Source organism: Pristiophorus japonicus, chromosome 24 (assembly GCF_044704955.1).
Source record: "Pristiophorus japonicus isolate sPriJap1 chromosome 24, sPriJap1.hap1, whole genome shotgun sequence".
In the NCBI taxonomy this organism is placed as follows: domain Eukaryota; kingdom Metazoa; phylum Chordata; class Chondrichthyes; family Pristiophoridae; genus Pristiophorus; species Pristiophorus japonicus.
In genome coordinates, this window is record NC_092000.1 from 17,537,592 (window position 1) to 17,557,901 (window position 20,310).

The 20,310-nt window shown below is 42.4% G+C and overlaps 1 protein-coding gene across 2 annotated transcripts in view; it reads left to right on the plus strand.

The window, feature by feature from the left end:
- Positions 1-6,006: 6,006 nt before the first annotated feature.
- Positions 6,007-20,310, plus strand: part of LOC139237970 (A-kinase anchor protein 8-like) — a 33,066-nt gene continuing 18,762 nt past the window's right edge. Inside the window, exons 1-3 of one of the 2 annotated variants that reach the window (XM_070867322.1) lie at positions 6,007-6,107; positions 18,576-18,623; positions 19,982-20,198. In XM_070867322.1, coding sequence (XP_070723423.1) covers positions 6,089-6,107; positions 18,576-18,623; positions 19,982-20,198 — 284 coding nt within the window. In that variant the 5' untranslated portion in view covers positions 6,007-6,088. The remainder of the gene's footprint in view (positions 6,108-18,575; positions 18,624-19,981; positions 20,199-20,310) is intronic. The other variant, XM_070867323.1, reaches the window with a different exon arrangement.

Below are 20,310 nucleotides of genomic sequence, written 5' to 3' on the forward strand. Positions count from 1 at the left end.
TTCAGAAAGAATTCTAAAACTGGATGTTGATCTTAAAATTAAAAGCATAGGAGCCCGTGAGCACGTAAGGAAATAACAAGTTATAGAGCAAGGAAGCAGGCAACATGACATCCACTGGCATAGCAATACACCTTAATTCTGCCACCTTCCCTCAGGTGATCCAAAAGGCATATCATTCCGCAAGGCTCACTCACTATTATGCTGCACCATGTATTTTGTACAATATCCATATAACAGTGTAATATTGATGATGGTACCTGAAGGATGATTGACATTTTTTTTTAAATGTTACCTTTTGCCATTAATAATAAGAACATAAGAAATAGGAACAGGAGTAGGCCATACGGCCCCTCGAGCCTGCACCGCCATTCAATAAGATCATGGCTGATCTGATCATGGGCTCAGCTCCACTTCCATGCCCGCTCCCATAATCTCTTATCCCCTTATCGATTAAGAAACCGTCTATTTCTGTCTTAAATTTATTCAGTGCCCCAGCTTCCACAGCTCTCTGAGGCAGCGAATTCCACAGATTCACAACTCTCAGAGAAGAAATTTCTCCTCATCTCTGTTTTAAATGGGCGGCCCCTTATTCTAAGATCGTGCCGTCTAGTTCTAGTCTCCCCCGTCAGTGGAAACATCCTCTCTGCATCCACCCTGTCAAGCCCCACATAATCTTATGCGTCTCGATAAGATCACCTCTCATTCTTCTGAATTCCAATGAGTAGAGGCCCAACCTACTCAACCTTTCCTCATAAGTCAACCCCCTCATCCCCGGAATCAACCTAGTGAACCTTCTCTGGACTGCCTCCAAAGCAAATATATCCTTTCGTAAATATGGAAACCAAAACTGCACGCAGTATTCCAGGTGTGCCTCACCAATACCTTTTCTAGTTGTAGTAAGACTTCCCTGCTTTTATACTCCATCCTGTTTGCAATAAAGGCCAAGATTCCATTGGCCTTCCTGATCACTTGCTTTACCTGCATACTATCCTTTTGTGTTTCATGCACAAGTACTCCCAGGTCCCAATGTACTGTGGCACTTTTCAATCTTTCTCCATTTAAATAATAACTTGCTCTTTGATTTTTTTCTGCCAAAGTGAATGACCTCACACTTTCCAACATTATACTCCATCTGCCAAATTTTTGCCCACTCACTTAGCCTGTCTATGTCCTTTTGCAGATTTTTTTGTGTCCTCCTCACTCATTGCTTTTCCTCCCATCTTTGTATCGTCAGCAAACTTGGCTACGTTACACTCAGTCCCTTCTTCCAAGTTGTTAATATAGATTGTAAATAGTTGGGGTCCCAGCACTGATCCCTGCGGCACCCCACTAGTTACTGGTTGCCAACCAGAGAATGAACCATTTATCCCGACTCTCTGTTCTCTGGAGACAATCAAGTGCCACGCTCTTCACAATATTGTCATGTTTTCCACGTGTCAACATAGAAACATAGAAAATAGGTGCAGGAGCAGGCCATTCAGCCCTTCTAGCCTGCACCGCCATTCAATGAGTTCATGGCTGAACATGAAACTTCAGTACCCCCTTCCTGCTTTCTCGCCATAACCCTTGATCCCCCGAGTAGTAAGGACTTCATCTAACTCCCTTTTGAATATATTTAGTGAATTGGCCTCAACTACTTTCTGTGGTAGAGAATTCCACAGGTTCACCACTCTCTGGGTGAAGAAGTTTCTCCTCATCTCGGTCCTAAATGGCTTACCCCTTATCCTCAGACTGTGACCCCTGGTTCTGGACTTCCCCAACATTGGGAACATTCTTTCTGCATCTAACCTGTCTAAACCCGTCAGAATTTTAAACGTTTCTATGAGGTCCCCTCTCATTCTTCTGAACTCCAGTGAATACAAGCCCAATTGATCCAATCTTTCTTGATAGGTCAGTCCCGCCATCCCGGGAATCAGTCTGGTGAACCTTCGCTGCACTCCCTCAATAGCAAGAATGTCCTTCCTCAAGTTAGGAGACCAAAACTGTACACAATACTCCAGGTGTGGCCTCACCAAGGCCCTGTACAACTGTAGCAACACCTCCCTGCCTCTGTATTCAAATCCCCTCGCTATGAAGGCCAACATGCCATTTGCTTTCTTAACCGCCTGCTGTACCTGCATGCCAACCTTCAATGACTGATGTACCATGACACCCAGGTCTCGTTGCACCTTCCCTTTTCCTAATCTGTCACCATTCAGATAATAGTCTGTCTCTCTGTTTTTACCACCAAAGTGGATAACCTCACATTTATCCACATTATACTTCATCTGCCATGCATTTGCCCACTCACCTAACCTATCCAAGTCACTCTGCAGCCTAATAGCATCCTCCTCGCAGCTCACACTGCCACCCAACTTAGTATCATCCGCAAATTTGGAGATACTGCATTTAATCCCCTCGTCTAAATCATTAATGTACAATGTAAACAGCTGGGGCCCCAGCACAGAACCTTGCGGCACTCCACTAGTCACTGCCTGCCATTCTGAAAAGTACCCGTTTACTCCTACTCTTTGCTTCCTGTCTGACAACCAGTTCTCAATCCACGTCAGCACACTACCCCCAATCCCATGTGCTTTAACTTTGCACATTAATCTCTTGTGTGGGACCTTGTCGAAAGCCTTCTGAAAGTCCAAATATACCACATCAACTGGTTCTCCTTTGTCCACTTTACTGGAAACATCCTCAAAAAATTCCAGAAGATTTGTCAAGCATGATTTCCCTTTCACAAATCCATGCTGACTTGGACCTATCATGTCACCATTTTCCAGATGCACTGCTATGACATCCTTAATAATTGATTCCATCATTTTACCCACTACTGAGGTCAGGCTGACCGGTCTATAATTCCCTGTTTTCTCTCTCCCTCCTTTTTTAAAAAGTGGGGTTACATTGGCTACCCTCCACTCCATAGGAACTGATCCAGAGTCAATGGAATGTTGGAAAATGACTGTCAATGCATCCGCTATTTCCAAGGCCACCTCCTTAAGTACTCTAGGATGCAGGCCATCAGGCCCTGGGGATTTATCTGCCTTCAATCCCATCAATTTCCCCAACACAATTTCCCGACTAATAAAGATTTCCCTCAGTTCCTCTTCCTTACTAGACCCTCTGACCCCTTTTATATCCGGAAGGTTGTTTGTATCCTCCTTAGTGAATACCGAACCAAAGTACTTGTTCAATTGATCCGCCATTTCTTTGTTCCCCGTTATGACTTCCCCTGATTCTGACTGCAGGGGACCTACGTTTGTCTTCACTAACCTTTTTCTCTTTACATACCTATAGAAACTTTTGCAATCCGCCTTAATGTTCCCTGCAAGCTTCTTCTCGTACTCCATTTTCCCTGTCCTAATCAAACCCTTTGTCCTCCTCTGCTGAGTTCTAATATTTTCTCATATTTATTAAATGGACATTTTTTAGTGAAAGACATTGCTCTCTTACCTACTTGGCCTGCTTCCCCTTCAAATATTGTACTGCTATTCTATGAGTATCAAATGTTGAAGGTTTGGATAGAGCAAAATTAATGTAAAGAGGATGTTTTATTTTAATCAGGGAGACATTGGAGGTGTAGATCAACGATCAGTATGAGATTTCCCTAATGGCAGTGTAACAAGCCAGAAGATCCCAGATTTTCAGTCCCTATTAGGAACATAGGAACAGGAGTAGACCAGACAGCCCCTTGAGCCTGTTCCACTATTCAATTAGATCATGGTGATCTACGACCTAACTCCATATACCTGCCTTTGGCCCATATCCCTTAATATCTTTGGTTAACCAAAAGCTATCAATCTCAGATTTAAAAGGACCAATTGATCTCGCATCAATTGCCACTTGCAGAAGAGAGTTCCAAACTTCTACTACCCTTTGTGTATAGGAATGTTTCCTAATTTCCTGATCAAGGGCTATGGGGAGCAGGCAGGGAAATGGAGTTGTGGCCAAGATCAGATCAGCCATGATCTTATTGAATGGCGGAGGAGGCTTGAGGGGCCAAATGGCCTACTTCTGCTCCTATTTCTTATGTAATTTCACTCCTGAAAGGTCTGGCTCTAATATTTAGACTATGCCCCCTAGTTCTAGACTTCCCAACCAGCAGAAATAGTTTCTCTCACTACCCTATTAGATCCTTAATATCTTACAACAACTTGTTTTTATATAGCGCTTTTAACCTAGTAAAGCATTCCAAGGCGCTTCACAGCTGTATTATAAGAAAAAGGTGGTCATGAGCCACACAAGGAAAAATTAGGGCAGGTGACCAAAAGCTTGGTCAAAGAGGTAGGTTTTAAGGAGCATCTTAAAGTAGGAGAGGTAGAGGCGGCGAGGTTTAGGCAATAAATTCCAGAGCTTAGGTGCCAAGCCAACAGAAGGCATGGCCACCAATGGTTGAGCGATTATAATCAGGGATGCACAAGAGGGCAGAATTAGAGGAGCGCAAACCTTGTAAACTTGAATCAAATCATCCCTTAACCTTCTAAATTCTAGGGAATACAACCCAATTGTGTGGTGAGGTATCAGATCTCAATTCAGGTTTGATTATTAGCTTTGCAACTTGAATACTGTATATCATAATTTAACTTGGTATATATTTACATGCACGTGACGGTCCAAATGGTTTATTTTTTCAGCTGCATTTATATGAATTGACTGAGAAGCAAACTTTGGACCTCCCTACTTTCTGGGACTCAGGGGCACCTACTCTCAATATTCCAGTCACGCTATCAGATATTAGAGTACCTCATTTGTATTTTTTTTTAGCATAAAGAGTCTCATCAAGTGAAAAGCACTTGCGTTCATCTGCAGTTTCCCTGCCAATGTAAAAACCCAAAAAATGTACCCCTTGCAGTAAGAAGGCCTTGGCCATGGAGGGAGCGCATTGTAGGTTTACCAGAACGATACCCAGACTTCAAGGGTTAAGTTACAAGGAAAGATTACACAAATTATTCCCTGGATTTTAGAAGGTTAAGTGGTGTTCTGATCGGACTTTTCAAGACATTAAGGGGAACAGATAGGGTAAATGGAGAGAAACTATTTCTGCTGGTTGGGGAGTAGGGGGCAGTCTAAAATTTAGAGCCAAACCTGTTATATCCTTGGATGCTCTAACAATCACTCCACGAGGCAATATGTTGTGCTTGAACTGTAGTGACCTTAGTCCTTTATTAGTTAACTCCAGAGTGAGGATCACACCTGGTGGCCTGCCTTTTATACTAGGCCAGGCACACCTGTGCAGGTAAACAACGAGTCTCCCACTGCTGTGCCCTCTGGTGGCACACCTTGTAATAGTACCATCAGTGGCCATGGGAGTCCCTGGTCATAGACAGCCCTAAGTGGAGGATGTGCATTCGGGAGGGCGCTGAGCTCTTCGAGTATTGTCGCCGATTGCATGTAGAAATCAATCGTAGGTAGCGGAAGGAGCGTGCGGCAAACCAGGTTCCCTGCCCACCCTTTCCCTCAACGACTATCTGTCCCACCTGTGACAGAAACTCTGGTTCTCGTATTGGACTGTACAGCCACCTAAGAACTCATGCTAAGAGTGGAAGGAAGTCTTCCTCGATTCCGAGAGACTGCCTATGACTGACTGAAGATATATGACAAGACCTATCAGGAGTGAAATTAGGAAACACTTCTATATGTAAAAGATGGTAGAAATTTGGAACTCTCTTCCACAAAGTGCTGGATCAATTGTTCATTTTTAAACCGGAGATTGATAGTGTTCTATTAACCATAGGTATTAAGGGATGTGAGGCCAAGGCGGGTAGATGGAGTTAGGTCCGCAAATCAGCCATGGATCTCATTGAATGGCGGAGCAGGCTGGAAAGGGGGCTGAACGGCCTCCCCTCCTGTTCCACACAGAGAGCCCATTATCTTATCTGATTCAATGGTGGGAGTGGGACCACGTTCCGCACCTTACCAGCAGAAAGGGGGCGGGGTCTGGATGCGGAAACGTGACGCCCGCAAGAAGCGCGCGAGGAGATCGACGTGATTCACGCAAGCCCCACGTGACCGACGCAACAGTGTGCGCCCCCACGTGACCCGCCCACCCCAGCTCCTCGAACGTCACCAAGGCCCGGGCGATTCTTTCTGGAGCCGGATCACAATGGACGGTCGCTACGGAGGTGAGTAGAATCGGTTCATTTCTTTTATTTTTCGCGCTGTAGTTTGTTTCCCCGTGCATTCATCAACATCCCGCATTCGTTTTTTTCCCCCAAAATGTCCAATTATAGAGAAACAGCGTCGCTTTTCCTTTTTCCTCCCCCCCGATCGTTTGGGGGGGGGGTGATGGCTTGTTGCGCACGTCCCACCTCGGCCACGCGCTGATTGGCCGAGCCGCCTCCGGAGCCGTCTGTGATAGGCTGTTGGCGCTGTCAATCAGCATTCGGGGGCCGACGATAGAGGGAGGGTCGCAGTCCGACATTCTTTCAGCTTTTTAAAATTCCACTCGCGTTTAAAAATATATTTGCTTTTTATTTTATGTAATTAAAACAAAACAAGCGGGCTCGGCTGATGCGCGTGTTTTTAAAAAAAAGATTAAAATAGAAAATAGGAGCGGCTGAGGGGGCGCCCGCTTCCCACGTGCGGTTGCCGTCTGAAAATGGCGTCTTTGATTAAAATACGTTTTTTAAACAGCTGCGTATTCCCCCCCCCCGCGTTGCATCGAGGTCTTGGTTTATCATTTATGTATATTGGCGCTGCGTGTCGGATTTGTGGCGGGAGGGGTGGCGGCTGCAAAGACCCTTCCACCGCTCCCGCCTCCCTGCAACTGCTCGCTCAAACGCCACAAAATGGCGGCGGCCTCCCTCCTCCTCCCTCCGCGGGTCCGAGCACGCACTCAGCCGTGGCCGCGCACGTGCCACAAGCGTTAGCTTGCAACTTGGCATGTTGCGCGCCCTTTTGCAGAGACCCTGCAGCAACCTGGGCCCGTTTCCTTGAGCATTATCCCCTCTTTCCACCCCCCCCCCCCCCCCCCTTACATGCATGTCTGGAGTAAAAATAACACTGGGAAGGTGTGGCTAACAAGGGAAATTAGGGATGGTATTAAATCCAAGGAAGAGGCATATAAATTGGCCAGAAAAAGCAGAAAACCTGAGGACAGGGAGAAATTTAGAATTCAGCAGAGGAAGACAAAGGGTTTAATTAGGAGGGGGAAAATAGAGTATGAGAGTAAGCTTGCAGGGAACATAAAAACTAGCTGTAAAAGCTTTTATAGATATGTGAAGAGAAAAAGATTAGTGAAGACAAACATGGTCCCTTGCGGTCAGAATCAGGTGACTTTATAATGGGGAACACAACTGGCAGACCAATTGAACAAATACTTTGTTTCTGTCTTCACGAAGAAAGACACAAATAACCTTCTGAAAATACTAGGGGACTGAGGGTCTAGCAAGGAGGAACTGAAAGAAATCCTTATTAGTCAGGAAATTGTGTTTGGGAAATTGATGGGATTGAAGGCCGATAAATCCCCAGGGCCTGATAGTCTGCATCCCAGAGTAGTTAAGGAAGTGGCCCTAGAAATAATGGATGCATTGGTGATCATTTTCCAACAGTCTCTCGAATCTGGATCAGTTCCAATGGACTGGAGGGTAGCTAATGTAACACCACTTTATAAAAAAGGAGGGAGAGAGAAAACGGGGATTATAGACCGGGTTAGCCTGACATCGGTAGTGGGAAAATGTTGGAATCAATTATTAAGGATAAAATAGCAGCGCATTTGGAAAACAGTGACAGGATTAGTCCAGGTCAGCATGGATTTATGAAAGGGAAATCATGCTTGACAAATCTTCTAGAATTTTTTGAGAATGTAACTAGTAGAGTGGACAAGGGGGAACCAGTGGATGTGGTGTATTTAGATTTTCAAAAGGCTTTTGACAAGGTCCCACACAAGAGATTGGTGTGCAAAATTAAAGCACATGGTATTGGGGGTAATGTATTGACGTGGATAGAGAACTGGTTGGTGGACAGGAAGCAGAGAGTCGGGATAAACGGGTCCTTTGCAGAATGGCAGGCAGTGACTAGTGGGGTGCTGCAGGGCTCAGTACTGGGATCCCAGCTATTTACAATATACATCAATAATTTAGTTGAAGGAATTGAGTGTGATATCTCCAAATTTGCAGACGACACTAAGCTAGGTGGCGGTGTGAACTGTGAGGAGGATGCTAAGAGGCTGCAGGGTGACTTGGATAGGTTAGGTGAGTGGGCAAATGCATGGCAGATGCAGTATAATGTGAATAAATGTGAGGTTATCTACTTTGGTGGCAAAAACAGTAAGGCAGAATATTATCTGAATGGTGACAGATTAGGAAAAGGGGAGGTGCAACGAGACCTGGGTGTCATGGTACATCTGTCATTGAAACTTGGCATGCAGGTGCAGCAGGTGGTGAAGAAGGCCAATGGTATGTTGTCCTTCATAGCTAGGGGATTTGAGTATAGGAGCAGGGAGGTCTTACTGCAGTTGTACAGGGCCTTGGTGAGGCCTCACCTGGAATATTGTGTACAGTTTTGGTCTAATCTGAGGAAGGACGTTCTTGCTATTGAGGGAGTGCAGTGAAGGTTCACCAGACTGATTCCTGGGATGGCAGGACTGACATATGAGGAGAGACTGGATCGACTGGGCCTGTATTCACTGGAGTTTAGAAGAAAGAGGGGATCTCATAGAAACATAACATTCTGGTGGGACTGGACAGGTTAGATGCAGGAAGAATGTTCCCGATGTTGGGAAAGTCCAGAACCAGGGGTCACAGTCTAAGGATAAGTGGTAATCCATTTAGGACCGAGATGAGGAGAAACTTCTTCACTCAGAGTTGTTAACCTGTAGAATTCTCTCCCACAGAGTTGTTGATGCCAGTTCGTTAGATATATTCAAGAGGAAGTTAGATATGGCCCTTGGGGATAAAGGGATCAAAGGGTATGGAGAGAAAGCAGGAAAAGAGTGCTGAGGTGAATGGTCAGCCATGATCTTATTGAATGGTGCTGCAGGCTCGAAGGGCCGAATGACCTACTCCTGCACCTATTTTCTATGTTTACCTCCACTTCCATTCTTTGTAGCTTCCTCGAATGATCACATCACAGAAGGAGGCCGTTTGGGCCACATGCAGGAGAAGGGAATAGAGGGTTATGCTGATAGATTTAGATGAGAAAAGACGAGGAGGCTCGGGTGGAGCAGAAATGCCGACAAGGACTGATTGGGCCAAATGGCCTATTTCTGTGTCGTATATCCTATGTATGTAATTGTGCCTCTTTGTAAAAACTGCTCCATTCGCCCTGAAAAATGTTTCCCTTCAAAGTATTTATCCAATTCTTTTTAAAAAGTTATAATTGAATCTGTTTACAGCACCTTTTTTCATGAAACGGGATGTCTCAAAGCGCTTTTATAACCAATAAAGTACAGTCACTAATAATGTGAGAAATGCAGCAGCCAATTTGCACACAGCAACAAACAACAATGTGATAATGTCCAGTTCATCTGTTTTTGTGATGTTGATTGAGGGATAAATATTGGCCAGGACACTGGGAATAACTCCCCTGCTCCTCTTTGAAATAGTGCCATGGGATCTTTCACGTCCAACAGTGCAGCATTCCCTCAGCATTGCACTGTAGTGTCAGTCTAGATTTCTGTGCTCAAGTCTCTGGAGTGGGACTGGAACCCACAACCTTCTGACTCCGAGGTGAGGTAGTGTTAAGCTCTCGCCCCTTCACGAAGATTTATTACATGAATGCTGTATTTGGCAAGTACATAACAAAAGTGTTTAATTGCTCTTGCGTTATGAATAGTTGGAAACAAGCAGAAAATGCCGAAGTGTGTATGTATGTGTGTGTGTGTGTATATAGCATTCTACAAAATGGTGCAGTGGTTATTTAATTTACAGGTTATTTTTAAAGTTAAATTTTAACCATAACCACGGCACCACTTTGTAGAATAAGTTTTTTTTTTACATGGTTACCTTTGGCACTTTGGCCAAGTGGTTGTACTTCACATGTGAGCTTAGAAGTGACTGTTAATAGGACATTAATCAATAGAGCACCACAGCCATGCCCATTCTGTTTCACTGCCATTCAACCATATACACATTGCTATCAGTAAAGTGATTCCTAACATTTTTATTTTCCCTTGAACGTTGAATCTCCCTTACTCAAGTGAACTGATTCATCAAAACTAGGCCAGGCTTTGTAGTACGGCAGTTCTTTAAGTCGTTGGAAAACTATTTTGACTACTTGGGTAGTTTATGGCGTGAAGATTGAATGAACTATGGCATGGGTGAAGAATGAGATTTTACTTTGCTTCCTCCAAACAACAAAGTTCTGCGAAGATTTGAATTCTGTGAGGTAATTAATGAACTGCTTGGATCATGGAAATGTACTTTTTCTGCAGTTATTTCAAATACTAATTATGCTAGGTAAGGATGCTGAATAGACGAGTGAATCGAGACGTAACACAATCTTGGCCAGTTTATTCCCAGGAGCACTTGCTGAGAGAGTGGCAGTAACTATTCATTATAATTAACCAATGATGTATGGTTAGTAAGCAGTCTGTAATTTTGGTCTTTTGAGAATATTGTGCTTAAGTTGAAGGATGTTAGTGCAGGGGTGGGGGGGTGGCTAATTTTGAGCATCCAGGATTGGCATTAAACACTTCTAGGTGTTCCTACATTATCCAACAACTTGTTCAACAGCCAAGATCTGGTCTAGCTGAGATTTGCTTCAGTTTAATGTCTGCAAAGCCAATGCCATTTTGCTTCCACTAGCTCGTATGTACTTTACTCCATCAACCCATCTTGCCATTGCCGTGGCTGATTCAATAGGTATGTAATCTCAGTACTGAGGTTGGATTCATTCCACACACCTACTCTGTTACCAAGATTGTGTTCTTCCACCTCTGCCACTTTGTCATCTCACCTCGTGATCACTGAAACTCAAGTCTATCCCTTCCCCTTGAAGCTTGACTTTTCCAACCAGATCCCCATCTTCGACCTTCCAAGTTTCCTTCCATTCGAAATACTGCAATGCTTGCTTTGTCCTGTCCTCATCATGCTTGACTGGAATCTGCTCCAGTGAGCTGACTTCAAAATTATCATTCACTTTCAAATTCTCTCCTGGCAAGTATTTATTCATCAGCCAACATCACTAAAATAAATTATCTGGTCAGCTGCGTTTCCTACACTACGAAAGCGACTACACTTCAAATGTACTTCATTGGCTGTAAAGTGCTTTGGGACACTGACTGTACTAAGTGCAAGTTCTTTTAATCCATTTGTGTTCTCCCCCCATCCTTCATTTGCATTCTCCGGCATTGTGTCCAACACTCGTCCTGTGATTCTGTCACATTGCCATTCCTTGTCTTCTGCTCCACTATCAGTGACAATTTGTTCAGGCATGTACTGGTATTTCTCTGCTTTGCCACCTAACTGCCTCATTTCAATAACTCCAAAACCTTTCTCTTTCAGTTCCCCCACACCCTAACCCCCATCTATTTTTCTATTGTCCCACTTCTGCTTGGTGTCCGCTGTTTTGTCCTCGATGCAAAGCAGTTTGCGACATCTCCCTGCATGTGAAGAACAGAAATGTTGTTGTAAAGTATAGCAAGATTAGCTGCAGAGGACAGCTCTCTAGGCTGTCCCACCACATATCTTGGCACAGCCCCACTTAGTTCCTAGCTCTCATTTGGCCTTTCAATGAGGTTCAGTTTTGAGCAATGTCAGCTGTTGTATGCCAATTAGGTTGCTAAATGCACATGTACAGACCTTATAGTTCATCCCATCAGCCTTTGATATCCGACCCAGAAGTGAAAGACCAAAGTTTAATGCACTGTGCCAACCAGTCACCTTAGACCACAATCTTAAAAGTAGGAATCCACTTGTAACGCATGAGCCAGTGTTGGCTCGAGTGCAATTTTGTGAATTGGCACAGGTGCTAATATTTTGTGATTACATGCACCTATTTCAGCATGGTAACCCATTAGACTAGCATTAGACAATGCTAGATAGGTTGGTCAGTAGAATCTGAGGGACTAATGGAAAAATGTGTGCGTGGTTGCTCTTGTGTTTTCTCCCCTCCCTGGTCTGGGTGTGACGGTGTCAGCAGTCGTTTTGTGCCATTGGTAAAGCGCAATCTTGACCAACTTTTTTAAAAAAAAATTATCCCTCAACCCCAAGGAGGTCAAAGCCAATTCTAGTGTCCCAAAACTGTCTTGGTTTGGTTCTGTTTTTGATTGACATTTCCTGTGACTGTTAACTTGTTTACATGGGAAATAATTACAGCTCAATTGGAGAAAGAGGGGAGTGGAATTATGGACAGCTCTTAAGACGAGATTGACTTTTTTTTAGGTAAGGGTATTAAGGGATCTGGGTCAATTGTTAATTTTAAATCTAAGGTTGATAGCTTTGTGTTCACCAAAGGAATTGAAGGGTATGGGGCAATGGTGGTTGTATGGAGTTAGGTTGTAGATCAACCATGATCTCATTGAATGGCGGAACAGGTTCCAGGGGCTGAATGGCCTACTACTATTCCTGTGTAAGCCCCTAAGCTGCAATTTGTATGTTTTGTCTGCATGCAATATAAGAACATAAGAAAATAGGAGCAGGAAAAGGCTATACGGCCCCTCGAGCCTGCTCCGCCATTTAATACGATCATGGCTGATCCGATCATGGACGCTCTCCATAACCCCTTATTCTCTTATTGTTTAAGAAACTGTCTATTTCTGTGTTAAATTTATTCAATGTCCCAGCTTCCACAGATCTGAGGCAGCGAATTCCACAGATCCACAACCCTCTGAGAAGAAATTTCTCCTCGTCTCGGCCCCTTATTCTAAGATTATGCCCTCTAGTTCTAGTCTCCCCTATCAGCGTCCATCTTGTCAATCCTCCTCATAATCTTAGACGTTTTGATAAAATCAGCTCTCATTCTTCTGAATTCCAATGAGTAGAGGCCCAACCTACTCAACCTTTCCTCATAAGGCAACCACCTCATCTCTGGAATCAACCTTGTGAACCTTCTCTGAACTGCCTCCAAAGCAAGTATATCTTTTCGTAAACATGGAAACCAAAACTGCACGCAGTATCCCAGGTTTGGCCTCACCAATACCCTGTATAGCTGTAGCAAGACTTCCCTGCTTTTATACTCCATCCCCCTTTTGCAATAAAGGCCAAGATTCCATTGGCCTTCCTGATCACTTGCTGTACCACATACTAACCTTTTGTATTTCATGCACAAGTACCCCCAGGTCCCACTGTGGTTGCTTTCTGTTGCAATGAACTGCAACAAAGATAAATTAATGCAGCAGTCTCCATAATGTAGTTGCCTCGGTGATTAGCGAATTGGTTGAGTGTTTTTCTAGGTTGGGATTATTTTAAGACGTGCATTGGGATTGGATTTAAAAATAACTTCTGGGAGTGATTAATGATACACTGCCACAGAATGTGTTAGCCAAAATGAGGTCCTGATTTCACTTGGGTTCCCTCTAGGAATAGAAAAGAGCTGTCCATGTATCTCATCTGTCTAAAACGTGAGGAGGAATTTCATGTGCCAAGTGAAACTATTTGCTTACAATTTGTGGGGTAATATCTACGTAACTGGTGCATTCCACTGTGATGGGGTGCCTCGTATCAATCAGTCTGTGCTTGTCTATCTGGGTGGCTACTGTTGTACAAGACCTAGAAGGCACAGCATTTTTAGAACATTTTCATATCCCTGACAATTGTCATTTTCTCATTTAGACTGGTTACTGTTGGATGGTTTGGTTTGGTTACAATAAGGTGATGGGACACTTGTCCCAAATGAGAGATAGTTGGTCAAGTTTTGCAAATAGTGGTTTCTTACAAGTTTAAGGCAGAAGAATTTTTGCAGAAATATTTGGCCACTGAGAAATTATGATTAAAGTTTAAATTGTACTTTAATGTACTTGCAAATAAATATCTCTGCTTCATGTGTATTCAGTTCAGTATATTAAAGACTTGCCTTGTATTTATATAGCACTTTTAACATAATGAAACGTTCCAAGGTGCTTCACAGGCGGGTGAGATGAAAAATTTGACACCAAGCCCCATAACTAGAAATTAGCACAGGTGACCAAAAGTTTGGTCAAAGTGGTATGTTTTAAGGAGGATAGAGGTGTTTAGGGAGGGAGTTCCAGAGATTGGACCAGGGCAACAGAAAGCATGCTATTAGAATCTCTTTCAGAATCACTTTTTTTTTTCTATTCCATTTATTGTATGTATACTTGAGTCACTAATTTTTTTTACCCGATTATGAAATACTTCATTTGTTGGCATTAAATTGAATTTGGTCAAAGATATAAATTTCCCTGCAAAGTAACTGCACCCTAATTTTTTCTTTGGGGTAGCTTGTGTGTATTCTCTGGATCATGAACCTAATTGGGCTTCTCGCATGAATAAATGACATTTAGTGCACATGACCTGTGCTCGCAGGGAGGCGGTGTTGTGCTGGTTTTATAACGTCTGGATATTGGATTGAAGCTGATAAGATTTACGTATTCTTTGTAATCAGATGTTTAATTCATAATCTATCTAGCTCCCGAGATATATTTCCAATGTAGATGGTGTAACACTCGGTAGCACTGCCTCTTTTTGGATTGCTTTTTTCCTCTTTGTGCAATTGCTTCCCTTTCTCTTCTCCAAACCTATGGTTCTGGTTTGAGCCTCGCTGCAACCATGCATCAATGGAAAATGCGATCTGCAGCCTGAGTCTACTGCCCACTGTGGACCGAAAGCCAGCTGCAACCTGCCAGCATATGTAACCCTAGCCAGATGCCGCTTTGATATCCTGCTCTTTCCAGCAGAAAATGTGGCCCCAAAGGTCTCCACCAGCTTGTGGCCCTGGCCTGAGATTTCTGCCACCGCATATCACTTAAAACCGCCCCCCCCCCCCCCCCCAAAAGAAGCACCTCCGGCCGAATGCAAGGCTTGGAGAGAAGCAGCATCATAAGCGAGACACCATAACCTGCGACTAACATGAGCAACTCTTAAGGGAGATGCACTTGTGTGTAAATCTCTCCTGGGGTCTCGTGTGATGTTGCTTTGTCATCCTGGTTGACTACCTAAATGGTGGATTTCATTATCTTTCACATTGCTGCAGGTTGTGTATGTATTAAAGACTAAAGGCGGCTTCGCCCTTAAAGGTTAAAAAAACGGTCCTTTATTACAGTTAATATATTTTATATATTTATAATCGTATAATCCATTCAAGTGCTTTTAAAGAATTCCGCTTGATAAAGGCTTTAGTATTTTCATGAACTGAAGTTCTGATAGCAATGGAGGGAGGTGTGTATAAAGTTTATTTAAAACTTTTTTTTTTACTGCTCTGCACTGTAATAAACAGAAAATTTTATAGCTTTTTTTAATGTGGATTACTGTCCTAAGGTGCTTCACAGAAATGAGGGGAAACAATGGGATATTACACAAAGGATACACTTGGCCAAAAAGGTTAATTATGGAGCAGTGCAACTAACAGTTCTATTTACTAATCTTTATTAGAATGAGTAAAGGTGCTTCAATTTGACTTTTCAGAATTCATTAACTTTTTGATAGGGATTGACAATTGAGAAGGCTAGTCTCTTCTGCATGGATGGGCATTCAATAACAAGCCTGCATAAAGCCACATCCTTCACACCTTACCGGCACCTGCTGGAGCCCACCTTGGTGTACAGGTGAGCTTCTGGCTTGTGCTAGCAGAGTGAGTGAAGTTTCCAAAAAATATGAAGCCTTCACCTATCTTGGCCCCATGGTCTGGAGTGCTCTCCTCTAAACCATTTTGTCTTGCTACCTTGTGTCCTTTCAAAAGCCTACTCAAAACCTACCTTTTTTAAAACTTGGCTTTGGTTGCCACCGCTGCTCATCTCATTTTATCATGTTAAAGAGTATATGTGATATTTGTAGACCCCAGTGACACTGACCAGATGGGCTGCTCTTTTTATGTGGAGTAGTGCCCAGATGCTTGTCAGTTAGGAGGCTGCGTCTGTTTAAACAGAAGGACAAAAGTCCTGAATTGGTGGGCAAGTAGTCTCGTTAATGTGGAACCCGGGAGCCTAGATCCAAAATCTGCCTGAGGGGAAGGGATGCACACGTGATAGCTGCATTTGTTGTGGTTCTGGAATTTGGCCTGTGTAGACCAAGTGACTGAGGCTACTTGATTTGTAACCATTTACTAAAATGCAACATTTGTGCATGTTTTGGCTATTTGCTTCTCAAATATACCATTGCTTATACATATTTTAACATTCTAACTTCCTGTCTAACTACAAGCACCTTTAGGATATGAAAAATGTTAGAAATTGTGCTCTCTTTTTTTACTTCACTTCCATATTGATTTTCTGTTTTATTTCCTACCTTTGTTTTTCTGGGCATGTTTCTAAAAGGTTTTTCCACTTTACCTCAACTAAGATATTTAGGGTTCTGAGCTTCCCCCTTCCTTCATTAGCTGCATACCATGGAACATCCAGGAGAAATGGGGGCTGAGAGTTAGAAACACACACACCGAATTTTGCAGTAAGGATAATGAGGAGACTGTTGTTGCCCACAGTTATTAAGTAGTAAATCAGACAGCAACTTCTGGCGTTAATGGTGAAAATCGAGAAGTTGCTGTCCGAGTTGTTCTCCTCCTGTAGCTTCATTCTTAACAGTATCTCGCCAAGAGACTGCACTCAAACACATGGATCGGTGTGAAGTTGCAGTAATTAGCAAATAGATATATACTACACACGCCAAAAAAAGTTGGCTTGTCCATTCTAGTGTAAGTGAAATTTACATGGTGTGCTCAGTCTTGATTACTGACAACCTCTCTGGCACTGAAAATTTACTTGTAAAAGTGGAATCTCATTCCTTCAGATTTCAATTATTGTTGAGATTTAAAATTAAAATAAGATTTTTTCTTTTTAATTTCTTAATTCCCTTTATTTCCCCCTCTATTTTGCTTTCTGTACACTGATTTGGCATTGAATTAATTACTCTAGCTTGCACTTCCTGATTTAGACTCTGTGTCTCAGTAAGGATTCTTCAATCTGGTTAAGGAAACACCATTGCTTGCCCTGCTCTCTCAGGTCCCAGATCCCTGTTAGAGGCTGCCGGGGTGTTTGGCTCTTATATAACCCATACCTCCTGGTAGTCCATTAGGCAATTCTGGAGCATATTCTGATTCTTTTGAAGGGCCGACATCTGGTCATCACTGATTTTATATTGGATGAAGTCACCCATTATTGCTACAAAGTTTGCATGGACAAGAATGATCATGTGACTTGCTATTCTATAGCAAAACCCTACTAACTTTGTATTCTGTTGATGTCCTATATTACAGGATGTTGTTATACATCCCTATTGCCCTTGTGTGGAGGTATTAAAGGATACTGTTATGCCTCCTTTCAAGTTCGAGGACTAGGAAACAATTGAAACATCTGGTTAATACTCTTTAATAAAGCAAGTCAATTAAATAATAAAACAGTCCCTACATGGAGTGTAAATGAGATATAGGCAGCAATTATAATATAAATCACATACCAGGAATTTTTCAGTAGATCAAAACTGTGTCTGTCTTGACTACTTACGCCAGCTTCAGCAAGACTAGATCCAAAAGTCCCCAAGGAGCTCCAGTGCCCGTGTGGTTTTGTCTAATTATATCCTCTTAACATAATGCCATTATGTCACAATGTTCTAACTGTCTGGTTAATCTTCCTTCAACCAGACTGCAATAAGATCTGTTTACTCGTGAGAAACTCAGTTATGGCCTTCCTCGTCTCTTGATTACCTCCCTGCAGTCACTTGACTTATTTCTATATGCCTACTATATTAATCACTTTTCCTGCATGGGTAATGTCTCCACTGCTCCAGGCCTGACCCTGTATAGCCACTGCAGAATGAGTATTAATATGTGGATATATATGTTAAAAGTTTGCTATGGCACATTATACTTGCACTCTACCTGCTTGTTGACTCAATCAAAATTTTCCTTTTCTACCACCTCTCTTCCTTGGGATATGAATTCAGCTTCCTTAATTTGCAGACTTTCTTAACATAGAGCTCCCCTCCTGTCATCTCTCTTTTCCTTGAGCACCCTAAGCACTTTCATGCTGAATTGACTATCTTCTGAAGTGAGCTATGTTTCTGTAATCTGTATATTAACATTTCCTGCAGCTACAGAATACCTCCAACGTCTTATTCTGACCAATCAAGTATAGGCACTTGCCGTGTTTTATTTTAAACTATCCCTGAATTTAAAAAAATTATGATCTCTCCTTCCTCTTTACCAACTGAAAATCTGCTTGCCTTTGTGGTTAAAAGCTTTTTTTCTCAAGTATTTGTCTCTGGGCAATTTAGCAGTCGCTGTTAGTCCCTTGAGGAAAGGAGATGGGGAGAAAATTGGCTGAAATAAGTCTTGGTTCATATGCAAAAATTTCCTTTTCTCGGGCTTAAGAATCATGACTTAAGAATCACGTTGGAATGGCATCACTGGGATTGTAACAAAAATGGTGCTGGACTCTTCTGGCTTTTCTCCCTTCCAAAACACAAGTTTTTGAAATGCTCTTTGTGAAATTAGTTGGTGTAACTGAAATGGTGATGATTGTCGTCTGATTCTGTTTCTCTTAGAGTATGGAGAGGATGATTCTTGGAACACAGGAGGAGACGATGGTCAAGGTGATTTTCTTTTGATTTTATCACTAAAAATACGAGATACTGTGGGCTTAATGGGGATCAAGAATTGCTGATTTAAAATATTCAGGTCTGTTTTATTGCTTACGACAGAAATTAATGCTACTTTAGACAGTTAACTGTTGTAAGCAATTGATATGGTTTAGGAAAAAGGGGTTTTATGCAAAATTCTTAACTAGTGTGTTAGAATCAGTATTGATGCTCAAATGTGTAATGGTGGGAATAGATTCCAAAGCTGCTTCTAATGGGGACAATGCTAATGAACAACTCAGTTTGTCCATTAGGAGCGTCTGCTCTCAAGATGAGCTGTCCACCCGTGTAAGAAATAGCAGTCTGCTGTGACTAAGTGCACTAACTAATATACAGAGATGCTCAAGACTAGAATTTATATAGCACGTTATTAAGTCTCGACTGTCCAAAATACTCCACAGGCCATGACTTGCTTATAGACCATTTATATAGATAAACAAAAAGGCCATTATGCACCCAGAAAAATGCCACAAACAACAAGTTGCTCTGGTATTGGTGGTGATAGTTGAGTTAGGCATATTGGTTTGGGAACCAGAATGACTTCCAATTCCTAAGGGATCTTCAGTGTCCAACTGAACAGGTTTTAATAACTCATCTGGAGATTAACACTTCCCAACAATACTATAATGAAGTGAGGGTCATATTCCTGTGCCCAACTCCCAATATCTGTGTGTATTGCGTCCAGTTTTCTAACTTGCCACTATTTGAAGCATTAGAAAATGAGTGGAGAGCGCATCAAAATGGAAATTTTATGAAGGAATGTGGTGACTTTCCAATTAATTTTCTTGGAATGCAGCTCTTCAGTTCAGGGGAGTCCTGAACTTCCCTTGAAAAGTCAACTAATGAAACATAATTTCGGCAAAGATATATTGACCTTGGAGGTGATACAGTGCAGATTTACCATGGTTAAGTTGAGGGCAGGTTTCGTAAAATGGGCCCTGAATTTAGATGGTTGAGGAGTTATCTAATTAAAGTGTTTAAAATGATTGAGATTTGATAGGGTGGATACAAAGACATTATTTCCTCTTCTGGGGTAATTCAGAACAGGGGTGCAGTCTTAAACTTAAATTAAAAAGGGTACTGAAAATCTGGAACTTTTCCCAGAAAGCTGTGGATGCTGGGATAATTGATATTTTCGCAACAGATCAATAGATGTTAGTTGGCTAAGAGTTTTGAGGGATATGATTTAATGGAGGGTAAATCAAGGTGAGGTTAGGTTGTGATTTGATTGAATGGTGGAACAGACTTGCGCGGCTATGACTTTTTATTTTTCCTACGTGAATATCTGATCTTGTGTATTTTGTTCCTGTTAGGGTATGATGGCTATGATTACAATTACAACCAAGATAATTCGGGAAATTATTCAGGAAATTATGGCTATAACTCTGGCAATAAGGCTTGGGATGCTCCTAAAAACCCTAACACAGATTCCATCATCGCTAAGATCAACCAACGCCTGGACATGCTCTCTCAGCTAGAGTGTGATAAGACACCAGGCCCCTCTTCTCGTTCTTCAGGCCAATACAACAGGTATCTTCTTGAAAGTCACTAGATGGTAAAATGGTGTACACACAGTGAAGAAATTGGCACTTGGGACTGATGTGCCACTTGAAATTTAAATAGGCTGGAACACATTTCTTTC